The sequence below is a fragment of the Aulostomus chinensis genome, chromosome 3, assembly GCF_037954235.1.
Source record: "Aulostomus chinensis isolate RoL2024-O1b breed Wild chromosome 3, RoL_Achi_v1.0, whole genome shotgun sequence".
NCBI classification, from domain to species: domain Eukaryota; kingdom Metazoa; phylum Chordata; class Actinopteri; order Syngnathiformes; family Aulostomidae; genus Aulostomus; species Aulostomus chinensis.
Genome location: NC_141322.1, coordinates 9,262,984 through 9,286,096, shown reverse-complemented (window position 1 = coordinate 9,286,096; position 23,113 = coordinate 9,262,984). Strand labels below are relative to the sequence as shown.

At 42.2% G+C, this 23,113-nt stretch overlaps 1 protein-coding gene across 1 annotated transcript in view; it reads left to right on the top strand.

The window, feature by feature from the left end:
* LOC147267572 (caM kinase-like vesicle-associated protein) overlaps nucleotides 1-23,113 on the top strand; it is a 56,309-nt gene that overhangs the window by 18,586 nt on the left and 14,610 nt on the right. The window contains exons 2-3 of the mRNA XM_086200608.1: nucleotides 19,714-19,821; nucleotides 19,961-20,092. Coding sequence (XP_086056734.1) covers nucleotides 19,727-19,821; nucleotides 19,961-20,092 — 227 coding nt within the window. The 5' untranslated portion in view covers nucleotides 19,714-19,726. The remainder of the gene's footprint in view (nucleotides 1-19,713; nucleotides 19,822-19,960; nucleotides 20,093-23,113) is intronic.

Here is a 23,113-nt window from a genome sequence, read left to right as displayed (position 1 = left end):
GGCACGTGGCTGCATCCTGGATTTAGTACCGCTCCCGAAGCTTATGGTTGACTTAGAGATATACTGTAATATGACCAGATCAAGATGTAATTTAATGTGTTTCTACATCATGTTGTAATGTGAACTCAGCTAATGCTGATTGTATTGTTACTAATAATGGATATTGTCATACACCTTCTGTATGTCAGAGGATTCAAGCAAAGCCCACACAGGAAACAGTAATGGTGTAAAAACTGAAGGCTTTATTTATTTCTCTTAAAATGGAAAATAATTAAGGGAGCAAGAACACAGTAGCTATAGGACACAGACAGAGGGGGGAGTACCAGACATCCAGAGTTGATCAAATATTAGAGGGCTGGATAGGGAAGAGACTTACTTATACCACACTCTATGTAAATCACAGCACACCAATACACACTTTAAACAACACACCAGTGCAGACTTGAATTAAACAGCAAACCACTGCAAACTTTAATTTATGGTTCACCCACTGCACTCCCAGCCTGTGAGCTACTGCATACTGGACCCTCCGCATGTCTACCACCTGCCCCTTGCTGCTACTGACTGAACCTGCCAGCTCCCTTCGCAATTTAAAAGGAATTAATTACCAGATAATCTGACAAACTAACAACATAAGACATAAATAATAAGACAGATGCAAAGGAGTATGCTCAATTCGCCCCCCGAGGACACCCCCTCCGGGGTCTTTGCTTGGTGTGCCATCCATCCCCCCTCGCCAGGAGAACAGCAGTTGTTGGGTGGCACGCCCAATAAAGTTTTGGCTCAGGAACCAACAATAGCAGCACCAGGTGAAGCGCTACTGGGCAGACAGCTTTGAAAAGTGGTGACTAGCAACCCCACTCATGCCCCGGCCCTGGCTAACTAAAGGAGGAAACTAGCCCCCCTCCTCACAGGAAAGGCTCCCCTACCTTCCTTTCTTGACGCTGGCAGCCCTAACCAGCTACGAACGTCCCTCCCCAGCTCAAATGGGTACCAGCCACCAAACAATAAAAGTTACAGCACGATCGGTGATCACAGAATCAGTGTCCGGGAATAAGTCACATGTGTAAGACTCAAGTAATTCCCAAGTCTTAACTTTCAAGTCTCAAGCAAGTCTCAAGTCGTTTTTGTTTGTCAAGTCAAGTCATAAGCTTTGGTCAAGTAAAACACAAGTCAAATCACAAAATTATTATAAGCTGGAAGACAACCGTCTTTAAGTGCAGAACTTTTATTTGTAACAAATATTTCAATATGTCGCAAAAAAACATTGCATTAAACAGCGAACTTGAACAAGAATGACTTCTATGTCCATTACTCCTTAAAAGCCTCAGAGAGAGAAATAGAAACAGTGGAATTAGGCCTTGTATTTGTGAATGTGTGTTTGTGTGTGTGTGTGTGTGTGTGTGTGTGTGTCTGTGTGTGTGTGTGTGTGTGTGAGATACAAAAAGAGAGTGCAGTGACATATCGCAAAATAAACATTGCATGAAATAGTGAACTTGAACAAGTTTGACTTCAATGTCCATTACTCCTTCAAAGAGGTCTCAGAGAGAGAAATAGAAACAGTGTAATTAGGCTTTGTATTTGTGAATGTGTGTGTGTGTGTGTATGTGTGTGTGTGAGAGAGAGAAAGAGAGAGCAATGAGTGTTTGTGCATTCATGTTTATGTTTTCATTGCATAGAATTCTGTTAAATACATAGGTAACATTTTGATCAAAATATGTTTTAATATAAATAATTTAAAGATTTTGTCCATTCTTCTCTACTTAGAAGTCACCTTATTTTCATTATGCAGCACACCCCATAATTTTTCCTCTAAAGCTTTCCGTATGACAATACCAGTCATAAATAACTAAGTTAGATCACATTAGCACAACGTTTCATAGCCCTGAGACTGCAAACACTGGCAGCTAGCTCACTAGCAGCGAACAAACTAACTCCATTAATGTAACTCCTTGTGAAGCCTGAAATGCTGAATAAAATTCGACGTGGTGGTGCAGGTGTCCAAAATTTTGGCACTGCAGACCTTGCGTGGTGCCTGTTGCAACTGTTATTGTTAAACAGAATCTTTATAGTAAGACAACAAAAAGGAATTCGATTGGTTTAGAATTTAGAATTAACTTTTTTCATGATTATTATTTTTTTTAATCTCATAATTATGAATTTTTATTCATGTTCACAGCTTTTATTTTTCACTACTCTTCTCAAAGACTAGCCTTTTATTTCATGATTTGGGCTTTTCAGACAAAAGGTCCAAACTTGGACCTTTTGTCTCAAAACAGACCTTCGAATTTTTGAGACTGACCATTTGGGGGTCTTGACCCACAAGATGACAACCACTTGTCTAAGTACAGTAGGATTAGCAGCAGATTTTTGCTATGGCAAGAATATATGGATGCGCAAAGTTTAATGACACAGTAATAGTCATGACAGCAGTTTGTTTGTTGCTATTTTGCAATGCTATTTCATGACATTATAGCTATGTCAGCATGGCTTACTGAGCTAACTCTGGCTTACTGAGTTAACTGAGCTAACGCTACATTTCAACATAATTATAACTTTCCCTAAAACCAATACACCGAGACTGATGCCACGATGGCGGCACGTGAACAACACAAGGCTCAGCGTCTCTCCAGAATCTGCTTCTTAGCGGTTTTCTACCTGCTCCTGACTGGATTATTCATCCAGAATTGCTCTGCATTGCTGTCCTACAGCAGATGGGAGCTTCAGGACATTTGGACTCAAAATTCCAACAGTTGTTGCAGATCTCCGACACATCCCAGAGATCTCCAGAACACCGGAGGCTGCTCAGAAGTGCACGCAGATGGCGCCAAGAATGCAAACAAAGGCGAGGTAGGCACAAAGGGCTATGAGCTAAGCTAAAGCTAATACGCAGCATTTTCCTCGCCAATGTCCGTTCTCTGGCAAACAAGATAGCTGAAATACAGTTCTCCATCACCAACAACAAACGGATTATGGATTCAAATGTAATGTTTTTCACTGAAACATGGCTAAACAACAGCTGGTTGGATAATGCTACTGAGTTAACAGGACGTCACACACACCGAGCCGAGAGGATAGCAGACGACTCCGGCAAGACCAGAGTTGGAGGCTTGTGCATTTACATCAACAAAGCTTGGTGCATGGACTCTACTACTACCGAGAGACAATGCTCATCTAATGTGGAGTTCTTAATGGTCAAATGCAGACCTTACTATCTCCCCAGAGAATTCACTTCAATCATACTCACTGCAGTGTATACCCCCTGGATGCTAATGCTAAGCTGGCTATGAAAGAACTTTATGCAGCCATTAGCAAACACTAGACCAAACACCCCGAGGCTGCCTTTATTGTTGCTGGTACCACCTTCAGGTCAGGGGATGCACAAGGCCCACAGTACGGCTAGGGCTGAGCTGAAGAGGGGCATCAAAAAGGCCAAACACCACTACAAAGGGAAGGTAGAAGAACACTTCTCCAACTCCAACCCCTGACGTATGTGGCAAGGACTCCAGATCATTACAGACTACAAGACTACCAGCCCCCGCCTCCTCTGATGTCTCCTTCCTCAATGAGCTTAACTTTTATGCTCGTTTTGAGAGGGGGAGCCTAACAACTGCAACAAAGGCAGATGTGACTCCAGACCTCCAACCACTGACTCTCTCTCTCACCGATGTAGGAGAGGTGCTGAGCAGGATTAAAGTACACAAGGCTGTGGGCCCTGATGGCATGCGTGGACATGTTCTCAGAGCATGTTCTGGGAAGCTGGCAGGAGTGCTGACGGACATATTAAACCTGTCCTTAATGCGCTGTGGTACCGACCTGCTTGAAGTCCACCTCCATCGTCCTGATACCCAAAAACTCTAATCCATCAAGCCTCAACGACTACCGTCCAGTAGCCCTCACCCCCATCATCGCAAAGTGCTTTGAGTGGCTAGTTCTAGCACACTTCAAATCCTGTCTCCCCCCCACCCTGGACCCCCACCAAATTTGCATATCGTCAGTACAGGAGCACAGAGGAGGCAGTCTCTATAGCACTGCACTCTGTCCTCTCACACCTGGACAACAAAAACACCTACACCAGAATGCTGTTCATAGACTTAAGTTCAGCATTCAAGTCAGTCATTCCCTCAAAACTCATCACAAAACTCATAGACCTAGCCATCAGTTCCCTCATGTGCAACTGGTTACTGGACTTCCTGACCAGCTGGCCCCAACATGTCTGGCTGGATAACCACTGTTCATCTACCATCACCATAAACACCAGTGTACCACAAAGCTGTGAGATGAGTCCTTTCCTCTACTCCCATGCACCCATGACTGCAGACCTGTCAATGGTTCCAACACCATCATTAAGTTTGCAGATGACACCTCAGTGATAGGTCTCATCAAAGATAGTGACAAGGCCGCCTACAGGGAGGAGGTAGATCGTCTGGCTGAGTGGTGCGACACCGACAACCTGCTGCTCAGCACAAAGACGACCACGGAGCTCATTGTGGACTTCAGGAGGAACGCTGACCCACATCCACCCATCCACATCGAGAGGACGGCGGTGGAACGTGTGAACAGCTTCAAGTTCCTGGGAGTCCACATCTTAGAGGATCTCACCTGGATGACAAGCTGCTCCAAGCTGCTTAGGAAGGCTCACCAGCGCCTCTTCTTCCTGAGGACTCTGAGGAAGAACCACCTGTCCTCAGACATCCTGGTGAACTTCTACCGCTGCACAATCGAGAGCATCCTGACCAACTGCATTACAGTCTGGTACGGGAACTGCTCTGCCTTGAACCGGAAGGCGTTGCAGAGGGTGGTGAAAGCCGCCCAGTGCATCACTGGAGCACCACTTCCTGCCATAGAGGACATCTACAGGAAGCAGTGTCTGAAAAGGGCCGGGAAGATCATCAAAGACTCCAGTCACCCAGCACACAGACTCTTCACCCTCCTGCCCTCTGGGAGGCGCTACAGGAGCCTCCAGACTAAGACCAGCAGGTACCGGAACAGCTTCTTCCCCACAGCTGTCACACTCCTTAACTCTTGCCTCCTGACATCTGAACCACATCAACACTAATGGACTAAACTCACATCAACCACATCAACACTAATGGACTGAACACACACGTTCACAACTACTGAACCACCACTTACAATTACCTACAATTACCTGCACTTTATATCTGTAAACCAACTTAAAACCTGTCAACTCTCACTGCACTACTGTAAATACATCCAACATTGAACTACTGCATAATTTATCTGTCATATACTTATATTTATAATATATTAAATTTATCTTTCAAATACTTATATTTATAGTCTGTTTATAGCCTTCATATTTATAACCATAAGTATAATCTGTTCATAGCCTGTACATACTTATAGTTATAGCATATACATATCAATATTATATACCCGTGATATACCCATGTATATATCTCCTTCATACCGTGTACATTTGTAAACATATTTATACTTGCTAAGCACTTCTGGATGGATGCAAACTGCAATTTGTTGCTCTGTACTTGTGAAATGTGCAATGACAATAAAGTTGATTCTAATCATAGTTTGTTGTGTGTCTAACTTTGTGTTTCAATGTCAGTTCATCCATGGCTATCAGATACAGAGCCAGGCTGCAACAGAGCGCCCTGCTGCAGCCCACGCTGAGCCGCTAATATTAGAGAGGCAACAGCTTGAGACAGTTCAAGCCCAGCCATTAGCCCGTGCTAGTAACATTAAATTTAGGTAAATGCACACGAGTTCTTAAGATTACTCTAACATTATTACTTACGCTAAGCAGAAATGTGACATTATGTACAAACAAGCTACTTACTTATACAAGAGCATTAGAGCTAACTCTGACTCAAACTGGAGTCCTTTAATAATGGTCACCTCTCTCTCTCTTTCTCTCTCTCTCTTTCTCTCTCTCTCTCTCTGTGTCACTCTCTCTCACACACACACTGTCATCTTGCATTTCTCTGTGGCTCGTTCCTTTTTTTCATCTTCTCCTTTGCTGCCAAATTCACTTGACTAATCCTCAAAGGCAGCTAAGTCCCTGACAGGTAATAACATTACTGTTAGCTTGATAGCAACATATTATTGTCCAACTAGCTAAGGTACTTTAATCAATGCAAGAAGACAAATGAAGCTAACAACTGAAAAGCAAGATAAACACAATGTAACGTTTAAGCCAAATTACTTATTTTTCCATTATTAAAACACAGTTTCTAAAAGGCCTCTTCTTTACTGCACAGAAAAAAAAATCATTTGCCTTGTCACAATGCTGAGGGTGCTTAGTTTGGAGGTGTCTTTCCAGTTTGTTGACTTATGAAACACCTCGCCACAGAACCCACACTCAGGCCTTTCCTCTCCTTTTCTAAAAGCCAACTTTTAAGAAGTCTTGTGTTGGGACCTCATGCCATATGCTTCAAGAGATCAATAGAGAGGCCTACACATCCCTCAAATAGCCTGAGCTATAGTGGACCAAAACGTGGTCAAAGTTGCCATAAATCTTCACATGACCATCACTTGAGGTGCAGCCCTGTGTTGGAATGTAGATCCAACTTCTGCATTGGCTGAAGCCAGGCTCTCCCAGTGACATCACTCAAGTAATATAATGGCAGGTGAGCCTGCTTTATTGGCTGTCCCAGTGTGCCAGACAGTAGAGAGCTACGCCAAGCTTCTTCACGACCTAGACGCCAAAGGGGAGAAATCACCCAAAGTTTTCCTTCTTCATCACCCTAAACCCTAGGTCACAGTCTTCAGCTTATGGGCCAAGCAAACAGACTGCTGTTTATTTTTCCCCTTTTATTCTTGGATCCACCATACATAGCTGCTCACTCAGCTGATTGTACTATTTGAGCACAAGTGTGCAACTTAGTCACGAACCAGACTAAGCTTTTGTTCCTCAGCTGAGAGATCCCTGTTGCTGCCGTGGGACTCATCACTGCGCCATTGCCAGAAGAGTGGGCTGGCGCACAGCAGGACAGTCAGCCACAAACCGAGCTGTGCGCAACATAAAGCCGACTGTCTTAAAACACTCCGATGGATTGGAACAAGTCAGAGTAAGAGGCATATGTGTGGGCAGAGGCACTTAGCATCTAGCTACATAAGAGCTTTATTTATTGCAAAGAAGTTATTCCTGAGCAAAAGCTGTGTTTGATTCCTCAAGGGCATTCACCACGATCAGCTTGATAATCAGATATATCACAAAGTTGAAGGACCAATATCTGACTAGACGGACTTCAGTCTACTGGTCTATTGGCTTACTATTGTGCGGTGATATCGTAGTAATTATCTGCTGTGGTGACGTCTCTTGTGAACACTTCTGTCTCTTTTCTCTCTCTTTCTATCACTTCACCTCACTGCATGCATCTCACCTACATTGCACTCAAATTAAATCTACAAGTGCAATCATGAGACAGTTGATCTGCCGATATAAGGCTCATGGGTTACATCCCCACCTTCGTTCTCTTTGTTAATTGTACATATCTCATGCCCAGCCGCCATCTTGGATCTCACATCACTTGCGTGACTCCACCTCACTCCCATACATCCTTTTATTTTCGATTACATTAAATCATGCATGTCACAAATATAATGTGTCTGCTGGCACATAAGTGCACATGCCTTAAGGGTATGGGCATTTGAACTAAATGCTCACTCTGGATGGAAGGATTACAAGAGCAATAGAGAGATACAGAGTGAAAGAGCAAGATATACAGGTGGGCAGTCGCAGCTGAGCAGAACACCGCATTCTGAAAGTGCATGCTCTCTAATTGCAACAATTCTTAAATATTAGATGAGACTGTTGTTTCTGATGCTACAATGAGTCCATGCAATATTGATCTGAATCATGTGTACTGGGCACAAGACTATGTCAACTGCGTGCCAGGATTTGACTTGAGGAGGACTTGGGAGCTGCTCATACTTGCTCACTGGTCTAGTTTCCATAGCTTCCTCAAAGCATTTGCGGCATCAATTGCCACTACAAAAGAAGGCACCCTCTCTGTCAGTATTGACCTTATCTTCTTTCAACTGTAGGGATAGTGCAATTGCAGTGCCTTAGGTAATCCCTACAGGTTGGCAGGGATGAAAAAATTCATGTAAAGGATGTTTATTCACAAATAGCTGGAGAGTTTTTCCTTGTTGGAACAAGGGTCCAACAGACCCTACAAAACAGAAAGCATAGAGCTGGAGTGATAATATTTTCAACAGCTGCAAGGCTAGAAAGAAAAATTCCAGCTTGTCCAAAACACTCAAACATGTAGTTTGCTCAGATGATCCAACACAGAACAGGGGGGACCACTTCAAATTGTAAGTTTTTAGCAGTAATTAGGGCTGAAACTAATGATTTTTTCTCATTGTGGAATTACCTTACCTTACTCCTTTTTGTCCGAGATGGGACATAAGGCCTTGACAATCTGCCTCCATTGGGACCTGTCTTGTGCTGCATGCTGTGCCTCACTTCATATTAGTTTCATCTCCTTCAGCTCAGCGGTTTCGGCTAAGTTGTTTTTGGTTGATCTCGATTCCTCTCCCAGTTGGGGTCCATCTCAGTGTGACCTTTGGGATACAATCCTGGTCCATTCTGTGCACATATCCCAGCCATTGTAATCGGCAATGTTTTATTTCCAACACAGCAGGAGTGCACTTATTCTTCCGATGCAATTCTTTGTTGGAGATCTTCTCAGACCAGAGGATAAGGCTGATTTTCCAGAGACATCTGTTGTGAAGGTATTGATCCTTTTCATGTCATGCACTGTCACTCACCAGCATTTTGAATTGTACAACAGCACTGATTTCACATTGCTGTTATACAGTTGGATCTTTGTTTTGAGGCTACACTGCTTTGACTTGCATATAGGATGAAACTTTGCAAAAGCACTGTGAGCCTTCCCTAGCCTTGCTCTGATGTCCTTTGATGTTGAGTTGTCTTGGCTTTTCAGACTTCCCAGGCAGGTGAACTTTTCAAAATTGTCGAGAGTTTCTTCATCCATTGTGATCGGTGCATTTGGAGTATTGGTGCACATCACTTGTGTTTTGGAAGCGTTGATGTTCAAACCTATTTGTTTTGCATACAGGCTAAGTCTGTCAGTCTTCTTTAGAGGAGAGAACAGCAAGGTCATCGGCAAAGTCTAGGTCTTCGAGTTGGAAGAAAAAAGTCCACTGAATGCCCCTTGGTTTAACGGTTGTTGTCTTCCTCATCACCCAGTCGATGGCCATCAGGAAGAGGATGGGAGACATAGTGAACCCCTGCCGCACACCAGACTCCACAATGAACCAGGCTGATGGTTTTCCATTGACAATGACACTGTACTCGAAAATGTGATAGAACAACCCCATTAATGGAACCATTTTTGGAGGAATTCCATATTTTTCTCACGATCTTCCATAGGGTGCCATGGTTGACGCTGTCAAAGGCTTTCCAAAAGTCAATCAAGTTGATGTGCTGTGGGGCATTCCATTCTATACACTGCTTGATGATGTTCTTCAGAGCAAAGATCTGGGGCCTCATGTATCAATACTTGCGTGGATCTCACACTAAAAAACTGCGGTTGCAAGAATTGCGAAAGTTGCATACGCACAAAAAAATCAGAAAGTATCAATATTTGCGAGCGCCGGAATCCACGCATGTTTCCTTGATACATCCCAATCAGTGTGGAATTGAGCGCAGATGTCAGAGCGACCAGGCCCGCCCCCTGTTACGCCCACCTATAAATACGCAAATTCATGTAAATAGGGTCTCCGCTATCCGCACTCACAAAACAATGTCAAAGAAAAAGAGGTTCACGGCGTGCGAGCTGGATGTGCTGGGAGCTGGAGGCTCGACATCAGATTCTGTTTGTCAGCCTGTCCAGTGGTGTCAGTATACACAATAAACATTGTGAGTGGCATAAGGTGTGCGAGAGGGTGAACGCGGTGGGTTTGGAGCAACGTACCCCAGCAGAGATGAAAAAAAAGTGGTCGGACCTGTTATTGGCTAAAGTTCCCTTCGAATCACCAGTGTTGTTTATCATCATGTTCATACATCTTAACTACTTCAACTTCTAATGACGGAAAGAACGAGTTGCTCCATGTGTTTGAAGTTTTATGACGACGGTAGAAAAGTGTTGGCTCCTCCTTTACTGAACCATCAAAGTGATACAAAGCACACTTTTCCTCACTAAACCTGTGCGAGCATAACTACATCATAACCTTGCACTACTGCAAGCACTCTGAAAGATTTCCGATCTCTATTTCTAATGCATGTCTGCAATTCTAACTTCCTAAACGATGCAAGCTAAACGTATGACTAAATTCAACACTGCACAATCACTAAATGCAATAACTACAATAATCAATTGGCTTAAATCTAAATTTAAATAACAATATGGAAAATGGCACTAACAGGACCTCAAGGGGGAGGTCAAGCAGCATACAGCTGCCCTCCGGAGGAGTGACGGCCAGACAGGTGGGGGTCAGGGAGAGGGGCGCCTGGCGGAATTTGAGCAGCGGGTGGCAGTAGGCACGGGCAGCACCTGCGTGGGGGGCATTGTTGCTGCTGATATATATTCCTCATGGGACGGCGATTTTATGGCAACATGAGTGCAGTCAGTAGCTCCGCTTACATGAGAGAATCCGGCTATTGCTGCAAATTGCGCTTTAATATTGGCCTGTTCAACCACACCGTAAGGGAATTTAATGTACCTGCGGGAGAGTCGGATGATCAGTTCCACCACCCAGAGCATGGCCCGGCTGAGGGTCGACTGGCTTACCCCGGAATGGTCCGCCATCTCCCGCAGGAAGGAGCCAGTGGCCAAGAAGCCAAGCGTGCTCAGCACCAGTGTCGGCAGAGAGAGTTGCAGTAGTCCAGCCTAGAAGTGATAAATGCATGCACCAGTTTCTCAGCATCACTCTGGGAAAGGATATTCCTAATCTTTGCGATACTGTTCAGATGGAAGAAGGCGGTCCCAGTCACATGCTTTATGTGGGAGCTGAAGGAAAGATCCTGGTCAAAAATGACCCCAAGGTTCCTTGCAGTTGTACTCGGGGTCAAGGTGATGCCATCTAGAGTAGCGATCCGATTAGAGAGCATGTCCCTGAGGTGTTTAGGTCCAAATATGATGACCTCAGTTTTATCTGAATTTAGTACGAAGAAGTTAGAAGACATCCAGGATTTAATGTCTTTTAGGCTCAGATTAGTAAACTGGCTTGTGTCATCTGGCTCCATTGACAAGTAGAGTTGTGTGTCATCCGCATAACAGAGAAAGTTGATTGAGTGTTTCTGGATTATGTCACCTAATGGGAGCATGTAAAGAGTGAAGAAAATTGGTCCTAAAACTGAACCCTGTGGTACACCATATGTAACTCTGCTATACTCCGAATGGTCATTATTAACTTTAACAAACTGAAACTGAGTATGACTTAAACCATTTTAGGGCAGGTCCTATAATCCCAATTTCTTGGTCTAGTCTCTGTAGCAGGATGCTGTGGTTGATGGTGCCAAATGCAGCACTGAGGTCAAAAAGTACAAGTACAGAGATGAGACCTCTGTCTGAAGCTATAAGAAGATCATTAGAGACATTGACCAGTGCTGTTTCAATGCTATTGTGTTCTCTGAATCCAGATTGGAAGGCTTCAAAGAGCTCATTGCTGTGCAGATGTTCATGTAGCTGCTCCAGATCAAGGATCTTGGAGGTGTAGGGGAGGTTGGATATAGGCCTATAGTTGGCTAATACATCTGGGTCAAGAGAAAATTTTTTAAGTAAAGGGTTAATGACAGCCACCTTAAAGGCCTGTGGCACGTAACCTGTGACTAAGGAAAGATTAATTTGGCTCAATATAGAAGTGTTGACTAGGGGGAAGGCGTCCTTTAGTAGTCTTGTCGGGATGGGATCCAGCAGACAAGTGACTGACTTGAAGGAAGTAATTGCAGAAGTTAAGTCTGAGGTCAATGGGGGCAAAGCTGTCCAAGTATGCACCAAGTCTGGGAGGTGCTTCAATGGCAACTGTAATCTTTTGTCCATTACTGGCAATCTTTGTTCTGATATTCACAATCTTTTCAGTAAAGAAAGATAGGAAGTCGTTACTGCTGAGAGTTGGGGGGATGCATGGCTCAGCAGCACTATTGTTCTTGGTTAGCCTGGCCACAGTGTCGAAGAGGAACCTGGGGTTGTTCTTATTCTTTTCTATTAAGGATGAGTAGTAAGTGATTCTAGCATTACGGAGTTCTTTTTTATATATTAGTAAACTATCTTTCCAGGCTTGGCGGTCTTCCTCATGCTGGCTGGAATGTGTCTTCCTTTCCAGTTGTCTGGTCTTCTGTTTCAAAGCACGCAGCTTTGGGCTGTACCAGGGAACTATTCTTTTTTGGCTGATAACCTTCTTTTTCAGGGGAGCTATGGCATCAAGTGTCCCTTAGGAGTGCTGCTGCAGTGCTGTCCACAATAGTCTACCTGCGTGGGGGTGAAATCAGTATAACTGCCCATTGTATTACTACAAGATGTGGCAGCAAGCTCTGCTGGAATAAGCTCCTTAAATCTAGAAACAGCAGTGTCAAATAAACATCTACTGAAGCGGGATTTTTTCCCAGGTAGGATATAATTTGTTGAAGTAAATTTAAATGTAAATAAGGAGTGATCAGACGAGACAGGGTTTTGAGGAAGAACTGTGATGTGGTCAGCTTCTATTCCATAAGTGAGTACTAAATCAAGGATGTGATTAAAATTGTGTGTGGGTTTGTTTACCCTCTGAGAGAAGCCAATTGAATCCAGAAGCGACTTAAAAGCAGTGGCCAGACAATCATCATTGACGTCCACATGGATGTTAAAAGTCACCCACTATAATGACGTTGTCTGAATTCAATGCTAACTTTGACAGAAAGTCAGGGAATTCTTCTAAGAACTCAGAATAAGGTGCAGGAGGACGATACACCACAGCAAGTAAGAGGTGTTTCTCTGCTTTCCAGTCTGGGTGGGAAAAGCTGACAGTCAGGCTCTCAAATGAATTAAATTAACAGTCAGGTCGAGGGTTAATCAGTAAATTTGACAGATAAATTGCAGCTACTACTCCTCTGCCAGTGGTACGAGGTACATGGTAGTTAATGTAACCAGGAGGGGAAGATTCATTTAAACTAACATATTCATCTTGCTGCACCCAGGTTTCAGTAAGTGCTAATACACCAATCTGATAATTTGTAATTAAATCGTTCACTAGGAGAGACTTGAATGGGAGAGATTGAATATTTAGCAAACCACATTTAATAGTTTTACTGGGTTGGTTTGCTGGAGCAGTGGTTTTAATTTTAACTAAGTTGCTTTAAGTTACTCCTCCTGATTTGGGTGTAGGCTTATACAGCCTCAGGGCAGACACAGTTTCTATAGGCTAGGTGGGTGACAACACGAAGGAACCAGCAGAGGGGCGTGTTAAACGGCAGCTCTGCCTGCCAGTCTGAACTCTGGGTGCTTGTCAGGGATTAGTATGGCGAAGGTAGGCTGCTCTAGTTTTACAAAGGGCTTTTCTATAGGTTTTAAGGCTATCTCGCAGACTATGTGTGACTCCTCCAGTTTGCAGGAGTTTTTTGCTTAAACTGTCTGGTTTTGGAATTGTACCAAGGTGCTTGTTTCCTTGGATTCATAGTTTTCTTTTTTGGTGGGGCAATAGAGTCCAAAATTGTTTGCAAGTTGCCTGTTGCACTATTGATAAAATGATCAATTTGGGAGGGACTAAGGTTTACAATAGCATCCTCTGTTATAATGGGACATGAGACTGAATTTCGCGCCAATGGAAACAGAACTAAATAAACTCTAAACAGAACTCAAAAATCCAGTCCGTTACAGTATGACTATATTCAACACTGCGCAATCACTAAATGCAACAACTACAATAATCAATTGGCTTCAATCTAAATTTAAATAACAATATGGAAAATGGCACTAACAGGACCTCAAGGGGGAGGTCAAGCGGCGTACAGCTGCCCTCCGGAGGAGTGACGGCCAGACAGGTTGGGGTCGGGGAGAGGGGCGCCTGACGGAATTTGAGCAGCGGGTGGCGGCAGTCAGGGGCAGCACCTCTGTGGGGGTGATTGTCGCCACCACCCACACTGACTCCGAGAGCCTGGAGGGTAAGTGGCAACTCGATTTCTTACGCAACATTTCCACATGCTTTGCCACAGATGTAAAGGCAACAAATACACAGAATCAACCATTTAAATAAACCAATATGTTTAATAGAAATTGATCCGTCAGCCATGCGGCCGATGTGCAGCACACCTGCCGGCTCCCGCACCAGCCCGTCCGCCGGCTTAGAGTCATCTGCCAGGACCAGCAGTATTCGGGCCAGCCCGTCCTCACACAGGCGGTCCTGCAGTCGAAGGAGGACATAACGGGGATCAATGAACTGCCTGATAAATGTTCTGGAACGTTTAGTGGACAAAATAAATTAATCTGGCTTCATGAATCGTGTAGTAGCTTCTTATTCATTCACATTGTGGATATGAAATTCTGGCGTGCGAGGACGGCTGCCTGGCCGGGATTGGCGTCCATCCCTCCAGTTTATCGACGATCTGCACATTGATGGAGTGGAAACCCTTACGATGAACGTTAGCGTATTCCTCATGGGACGGTGCTTTTATGGCAACATGAGTGCTGTCAGTGGCTCCGATTACATGAGAGAATCCGGCTATTGCTGCAAATTGCGTTTTAATATTTGCCTGTTCAGTGATCAGGTCCACCACCCAGGGCATGGCCCAGTTCAGGGTCGACTGACTCACCCCGGAACTGTCCGCCATCTCCCGCTGGAAGGCATTTTTGTGCCCGATGTATGTGCGGTTGTCAAATAATGTCAGTTACCAAGCACCACCACAAGGTGTCGCCAACCGACCAACGGACAACTTCTACTGCACCTCCTGAGTTGGCATGAAACAGCGCAAGAATCGATGAACATTTCGTCATTTCATTTGATAAATCTCAACTTGAGCGTTGATCCTGGCGTACGCAAGTTTTTCTTGCGTAAACCACGTTGATACATGAGTCCCCAGGTCTCCCCCAGAAAGTTTTTCAAGGATCTATGAAGCTCACTTGGTTTGCAGGACACCACCTTGACACCCAGCGGTTTACATGCGGCTTAACATGTCATTGCTGCTCCAATTAGGCAGGAGTCCAGAGAACACTAAACAGAGTCCAACATCGTCTTCGCAAATGCACACACTGACTCAATATTGATTTTTGTGACCTCTGACTGGTGTAGTCGGATGTCATTACCGTGAATAACAATTTTATCATATTTATGTTTACCTTTTGCCAGCAGTTTTAAATTTGACTTGACATTGCCATCCTGGACCCTGTCATACATTTGACTGTGGTTACTGGTGTTGCTAATTCCATGTTTCTCAGGATGGAACTTCTAATTACCAGAGTTGTCTCAGCAGGTGTGTCAAAAAATACAAAAATGTAAGTTTATTGGAAAACCCCTACAATATACTCCTTTTCCCATTATGTGTATCAAACCAGGCGGCAATGAGGTGCAGTGGTTAGCACTGTCACCTTACAGCAAGAAGGTTCTGGGTTTGAGTCCTGGCTCCATCTATTCATTTTCTTCCACTTATTCCTGTTAAGGGTCACGGGGGGCTGGAGCCTATACCAGCAGCTTTCGGGCGAGAGTCAGGGTACATCCTGGACAGGTCGCCAGTCCATCGCAGGGCCAACACATATAGACAGACAACCATTCACACTCACAGTCATACCTGCGGTCAATTTATAGTAGACAATTAGCCTAGTCCCCAATTGCACGTCTTTGGACGGTGGGAAGAAGCCATAGTACCCAGAGAGAACCCATGCAAACTCCACACAGAAAGATCCCGTGCCCAAGCTGGGACCTGAACCCGGAACCTTCTTGCTGTGAGGCGACAGTGCTAACCACTGCACCACCGTGCCGCCTCCCCATTCACTCCAGTTTTTTTCAATTTGACAAATAAGGTCATGGAACAAAGCAAGCTTATCTTTTTATAATGGACTTGGCAAAACAAGTGGTGACATTTACTTAAGTTTAAATGCTTTCTTTAAGGTGAATTTCAGGATTTTTGAAATTTGCGTAGGGGTCTGCTTTGTCTGGTTGATAGGTGAGGGTTTCTTGTGTAAAATATGGCTTGTATTACTGAGGCTCAGTATTGTTTAGGTCCACTTGAGTAAATCCGTAATGGCTCTCTGTCAGCACCTCATTTCATTGCTAAACTAGAGGAAAGTTGGGCAGAAGGAGGGAAAGGATGAGAGGAGGACACTTCTGACAAGTGAGCGTTCAACAATGAAGCACCTTGCTGTCACTTTACAGGTGGGATTAATGGCTGCTCAGACATGAAAGATTAACCACGCCACACAGACACATTATACCAGCTGAGATAATCCTCTGCCTTAAAAAGACATGCCACCATGCATATGTGTGCTGCATTTAGTTTAATGTTGAGATTTGACTAGAGACTGTTGTAGAGAACATAATTTGCTCTCTGTTTTTCCGGGTTGGTGGAAACACTAGCTGTGTTCTCAGAAGATCTTCATCAAAATCAATCTTCTATCCTGTAAATCTTCAATTCCTCTGCTGAGGGTTGTTGGTGATAAATCGAGGTGCCCCACTCTGGCCCTGCTGGCAGGCTTGGGTCACAAACCCAGCAAAACAGCATTGCAAGCCATTGATAACAGTCAGAACACTAGATAATGGTGATCAGTCTAGATGGGCCCATTATGAGGCCTCTGTGTAATGATACAACTGATATTCTATTCTTTACACCTGAAATGTTTCCCAAATTATTTACAATCTTTCACACTGACAGTTTTTTGCTGAGGTGATCTGCTTTTAGTCCTCCCTGTGAATATTCATATTTTTCTGTTAATTTACAGGCTCTTTGTCTAATTAATATTCCCCCAAACTGAACTGTAAGCACTTCTAAAACCTCAAAGCCACAATTTGTTTTCTGTCTTAATTTTTTTTTTGATTCATAAGATTTCATCACCACCAAATTCTCCTTTCATTTCATTCTCTATAACTATTTTTTCTCTCTACAATGCTTTGACTAGATTTATGCAGTCTCTTGACGAATATGAATATTTTCTACCAAAATTGAGACTTTCTTAATGCCTTGCTCCATCTTCCAGACTTACTTTGATTTACTTCCATTTAAATTACCAGCCTCGGCCAAAGCATCTCACACAGGCATGTACAGTATTTTGAGTGCGAGTGAATGAGCTACAGAGCCAGTAAAGGTCATCCCTGACATAGACTCAGTTGAGAACAAAAGGAGGCTCAGAGAACACAGGTTTCTCTCAGTAATTTGAGGCATGTTCATTTCAATCAGATTACAAGCCAATTTGCAGAGCTACAGTGAACAGATTGCTGGTTTACTTGTCATGAGCTCATTTACATACAGGCATCAATCACACAGACTGTTGGCACAGATGGTTTTTGCTGGGAAATACACATCTATCCTGTAGTCATCTGCAGAAATTTTTCTGTAGGATCACTTTTATCTGTTTTATATTTGCCATATTTTATGCTTTTTTGAGACTTACCATGACCTGGATGACTGAGAATATCCACAGATATATTCTGTTTTATATTCAAGCAGCTTCAGACACAGAATTTTTGCAGTAGCTTAGGTCTCAGTAGACATTTGAACTGAACACCACACAACAGCTTTCCTAGAGGAACATGGAACATATTGCTGAGTCACATCTGCATTATGTTTAAAAAAGCTGCTGTCAACAATGTCCACAGGGATTTCACCCATGAACACACACTTGTAACTGGAGCTCATACTGAATAAAAATAATTGATATTTTTATTCAACAGGCGCTTCCCTTTGAAACCACCCAATTTTTCAACCTATATTTATTGAAGGGTCACTCCCTAACGTCAGTACTCTTTTTTTTAATCTTAAGAGCGCCCTGATCACATTCAGACATTTACACCTCAAAACTGCCCAGTGCAACCACAGCCTGATCTATTGGTTACTGAGCAGCTCTGATAAAGCAGTCAGGGTTAAGGGAGCAAATGTATTGTCAACCATCAGTTTCTATGGTTATAAAAGAGTTATTAGTTTAATACTTTTTCTTGGCTATACCATTATAATGGTAAAAGGATTAGGGTATAAGTTTGCAGTGGTGCAATTAGGTAATCATTTGGTCAAGATCAGACTGGTTGGTTTAAACCACTGCAGAATTCACTGCAATTTTTTTGTCGCATTTTGAATCGTGGTGAAAATTGGCCTTAAAATCATAATCAAAGCCCTGGTTGGTTCTATGGTTTGCAAACAAGGTGCAATGGTGGGGTGAGTTTGAGATGATGTTGTGCAATCATAGCCCTTTGTTTACCTACAGTACAACCCAAGTAGCATGGAATAGTGCTACTACCTTGCACAATGTTACTTAACAGTTCAAATAATGTCAACAAAAAAAGGTCTGATCCAACATTTAGATAACATTTAAGGGAAAATAATTAATCTGTTGACTCAACAAACATTTTTAGAATTTAACATCTTCTTTCCTTTAGGAGGAGCATTCTAGGAAAATAATTGTAAATGTTTCACCAGATATTACCAGAACATTTCACTTAATATCATCAGAACATTTTCAGAACAAAATGTTGTAGCTGGAATCACTGTAATGCTTGAGTGTGGTCAGATGCTTTATCACAGTCGTAACCACACCCATACCCATCATCCAGTGATGTCACAATGTTCTGACACACCTTGTGGTGCATCTGTAGATTTGGCACAAAAAGAGAAGATTATCAAGGTTTTCTAGGTACTCTGAATTAAATACAGTGAATGATATATTATCACCTGAGTACTGAACTTTCCAATATTACTGATCATATCAGTGTAACATATCAGTATGTTACAAGAAAACTGCTGTAGAGTTGCTATTCCATGCTTTCTCCACCAGCAAACAGTGACAACTCTTTTTTTTTCTTAACATCATCAGCTGTTGTTTCACTTGTTTTCGTATTCTGCTCACATGTTGCAGAGAATAGAAAACAGAAACTATATTCTCTTTCCATTGAGAATAAAAAAATGAACCACTAAACTCAAGCTAACAATGAAAGAAAATATAATGCTTAAGCAAAGTTGCATGGACTGGTCTCAAGTGTCTCTCCTTGCTGTTAGAGTGAACTACAAGAAGGCTGTAATGCTATTAGATGTTCAAGCACTGAGGCAAAGCTCATGTAATTTGTACTGGTGACCTTCCACTCTATTGGCTCTTTTTCTTGATTTTCAAATGTATCACTTGTTGCTGCAGTACTACCACTAATCATATTAGCTTAGGTCCCTTTTGCAGATTTGCATCTTTAACCCCACAAAAAATTCCTTTAACCACAGGAACACATTTTCCGGCGTAGTTATCAGTAATTAGTTTTATAAGGTATATGACTTATCAAGAATAAAGCTGAGCCTGTGTGAAATTGCCCCTCACTCAACTTTCTTTGGCTATTTTAGTTATGCAGAATCATGAGAGACCCTTTTAAGGGAAACACATGTTACTGCCTCTTATGCTCTTACATTTTCTCAGCATTATTGGAATAATTATTCATCACCGAGGGAGGGTTATTATGTTTGCGCTCATCATACAAGGCAATGTAACATAACAAATAAGGCCAAATAGAAGAAAAATCCTCATTTTGATTGCAGTAATTTCCTGTTAATGACCTTCTCTTCATCCCTCTCTCCTCCTTTCTCTCCCCTTTTTTGTCTCACCACAGGTCAGGAGAGGCCATGCCTTTTGGCTGTTTAACAATTGGGGGAAAGAAGGATTATAACAATCCTTCTGATGTGACGGATAAATATGACATGGGTCAAATTGTCAAATCGTGAGTAACTCAACAGCAAAATCTAGACCCAAACAGCATTTTTGGACATTTAGTGATCACCTTTGTATCATGGTAATTAGGATTTGCAGGAATGTACCATGTTTACTCCTCTTTATCAAAATGACATGCTTCTTTTCAGGGAGGAATTCTGTGAGATATTCAGGGCCAAGGACAAAACTACGATGAGAATGTACACATGTAAAAAGTTCCTGAAAAAGGATGGAAGGAAAGTCCGCAAGGCTGCCAAAAATGAGATCCTCATCTTAAAGCTGTGAGTCGCTTTATGCTATCATTGTGATGAATGTTCTTTGAAGTCTTGGGGGATTTGTTGTGTGATTAGACATTTTTTTCAGCATCTTTGTGATTATATAACTTCTCCATAAAACCCACATTAGCCTAACCTTGACCCAATCAGGCAATTAGCCTGACAGCAGGCAAGCAAGATGAAGACAAAGGTGTGATTTCTTTATGAGCAGCCTTTGAAAACAAGGGCTGATTTTTTCCCCCCTGAGAAATTATACTTCAGAACCTCAATAGGAGGAAGGGAGGAGCATTGTTCTTTCATGATCTAATCACCAGTGGTGGGACAGTAATAACAATTTATGGTTACATTGTGAAAGGCTATGAATAGTCACTGGCAAAACATCAAATGCAACCTTAATATTAAATAATTTAATTTGAGAATTAGGAAGCAAGATAATCCTTCAAGCGTCAAACTTCATTTTTTCATATTGTTAACAATTAGACAACACTGCAATTATCTTGTACACTGTCAATCTCTCGTATCATCAATTTGGTTCTAACAAAGTCAAAAATTATACATGAGTTTGTCTCTTGAAGGACATTTTACCATTTTAACTTTGATTGCACAGTACACTGAAGATGGACAATGGTTCCTCCTCTGAACTCTTAATACCTGAATACCAGGCATTTTGGAATAAGCTCTGAATTCTCAGCATATAAACTTACAAACTTTCTTTCTCTATAGAAAATGCACACCAGATACTAAGTTACTTCGAGTCACTCAGTAAGGGTAATGCTGCCTTCACATCGATTCAGGCAGATGATTACACCAAACCAGAAATCATTTAAGTAAATAGAAGCTGGACAAAAATAATTGGCGAGAACAGTAACAATAGACTCCACTGCAGCCAAGATTTGAAATAGTTTATCTTTTTGCCATTCTCCAGAACAGAATTCACGACTAGATGTTGCATAGCTCCTGAACTAATAGGACACATGGCTGAACTGGACAATGAGAACCTCACTCTTTTGGTTCAACAAGACCTGGAGCAATACTAACACACATTAAAATCCTACCAAGATATGTCAGGAAAAGATGAGAAATGGCAGGTGATAAGTGCAGAGCTTGGTGGAATACCAGGTGGGTAATCCAAAAAGTTCCCTTAAATTTAGGGGGCAATTGAAAAAGATTTAAATTTTGTGTTTGAATTTGAAGAGAATACTTTCCTTGTCTGTTGCTACAATAATTGCATTAAAAAATATATGGAATATTTTGATACATTTTTCCATTTGTTAATGCATCACCAAATCACCTATAATCATATTTTACCATCCTGTCATACCGTCAGACTATTTTTTCCTGTGCTGTCCAGAAAAAAAACATGCCCAAGCCAGGGTTTGTACCCAGAACCTTAATGTTGTGAGGGAACAGTGCTAACCACTGCACCACTGTGGGGGTTGTTCTTATTTTCCTCTATCAGTGCTCAGTAGTAGGCTGCTCCAGTTCTATGAAGGGCTTTTCTGTAAGTTTTAAGGCTATCTTTCCAGATTATGTGCGTCTCCTCCAGTTTGGAGGAGTGCTGTATCCTCTCTAGTTTTTGAGCTTTTTGTTTAAGCTGTTGGAATTGTACCAAGGTGCTTGTTTCCTTGGATTCATAGTTTTCTTATTTAGTGGGGCAATAGAGTCCAAAGTTGTTCCTAAGATTCCTGTTGCACGATCAATAAAATGAACTAAGGGAGGGACTAAGGTTCCTAAGGTCCAGGACATGACACTGAATTTAGTGCCAATGGAATTCCTTGTTAAATCTAGCTACGGCCTGATCAGACAAACATCTGTAAACCACTGTTTTTCCTAGTGGAGTGTAGTCAATGAGTACAAAGTAAGAAAGTGATTAATTGATGGTCAGATAAAAAGAAAGTTCTGTGGAAATTCAACTAGATGTTCGGCTTCAATTCCACAAGTCAGGACAAGGTCACGGTGTGGTTGTGGCAGTGAATGGGCTCATGTACAGACTGATGGACACCAATTGAGTCTAGAAGAGAGGTAAATGCAGCACCCAGACCGTCCTTATCAATATCCACATGAATATTGAAGTCTCCTAAAATAATGACTATTCTACATTTTTAAGAATTAAACTGGTTATTAACTCTGAGAATTCACAGAACTCCAGTTCCTCGGACAGAGCATCTATGAATATGAGTGTTCATGTGACTGGAAGGACTGGATTAATTTAGACTAACATACTCATCATCACACAGCCAGGTTTCAGTGAGACAGAGCAAGTCAAAGCAATTGTCAGATATTAATTCATTCACTAATACAGTTTTTGGCATCAGAGATCTGATATTCAATAGTCCACATCTAATTTTCATATTCCTATGAGATCATTTAGAGTAGAGGTGTTGTCTATACAAGTTGTGTTAACATTCTTGTTGTCACAATCTTTGTCAGAATCTGTTGTGTTACTTCAATTCATGTAAATGTACAATATTAAAATCTGGATAGTGTGCCTTTAAATCAGAGATTTACTGTATGTAAAGACCTATCAGTATAGTTCCTTTAGTTTGCATGGCAGGGACAAGGGTATGATGTCACACTACATCAAAACCACAACAGTTTAATGAGACTTATAACACACCTATAGATTCCCACTGTATGACTGGAATGCAGATGTGTCACGGCCAAAGGGGCTCTCATAGCTCCAAATATGCATAGTTTCACCACTGAGATCCATTTCAACCCCCACTTGCTGGTAAGTAGATGAAATGACAACATGTATTTTAATTTTAATGCATAAGCAGGCCTCTATTAATTTTAGTCACTGGTGGTATGTCATGTAGCCAGTTTAGCTAATGTTATCATATGTTGATAATAGATAATAGCTTTTTAGCAGCTAGCTAACATTGTTCAAACACTGTCTACATGAAGCAGAGCATACATTGGGCTCCCTAACATTCAGTCAGCTATGTTTGTTTGTATGCTAACTTTGTCTTAATTTTTTAGCACTTAATTTAAGATGTATTTGTATATTCATTTGCAAAAGTCTTT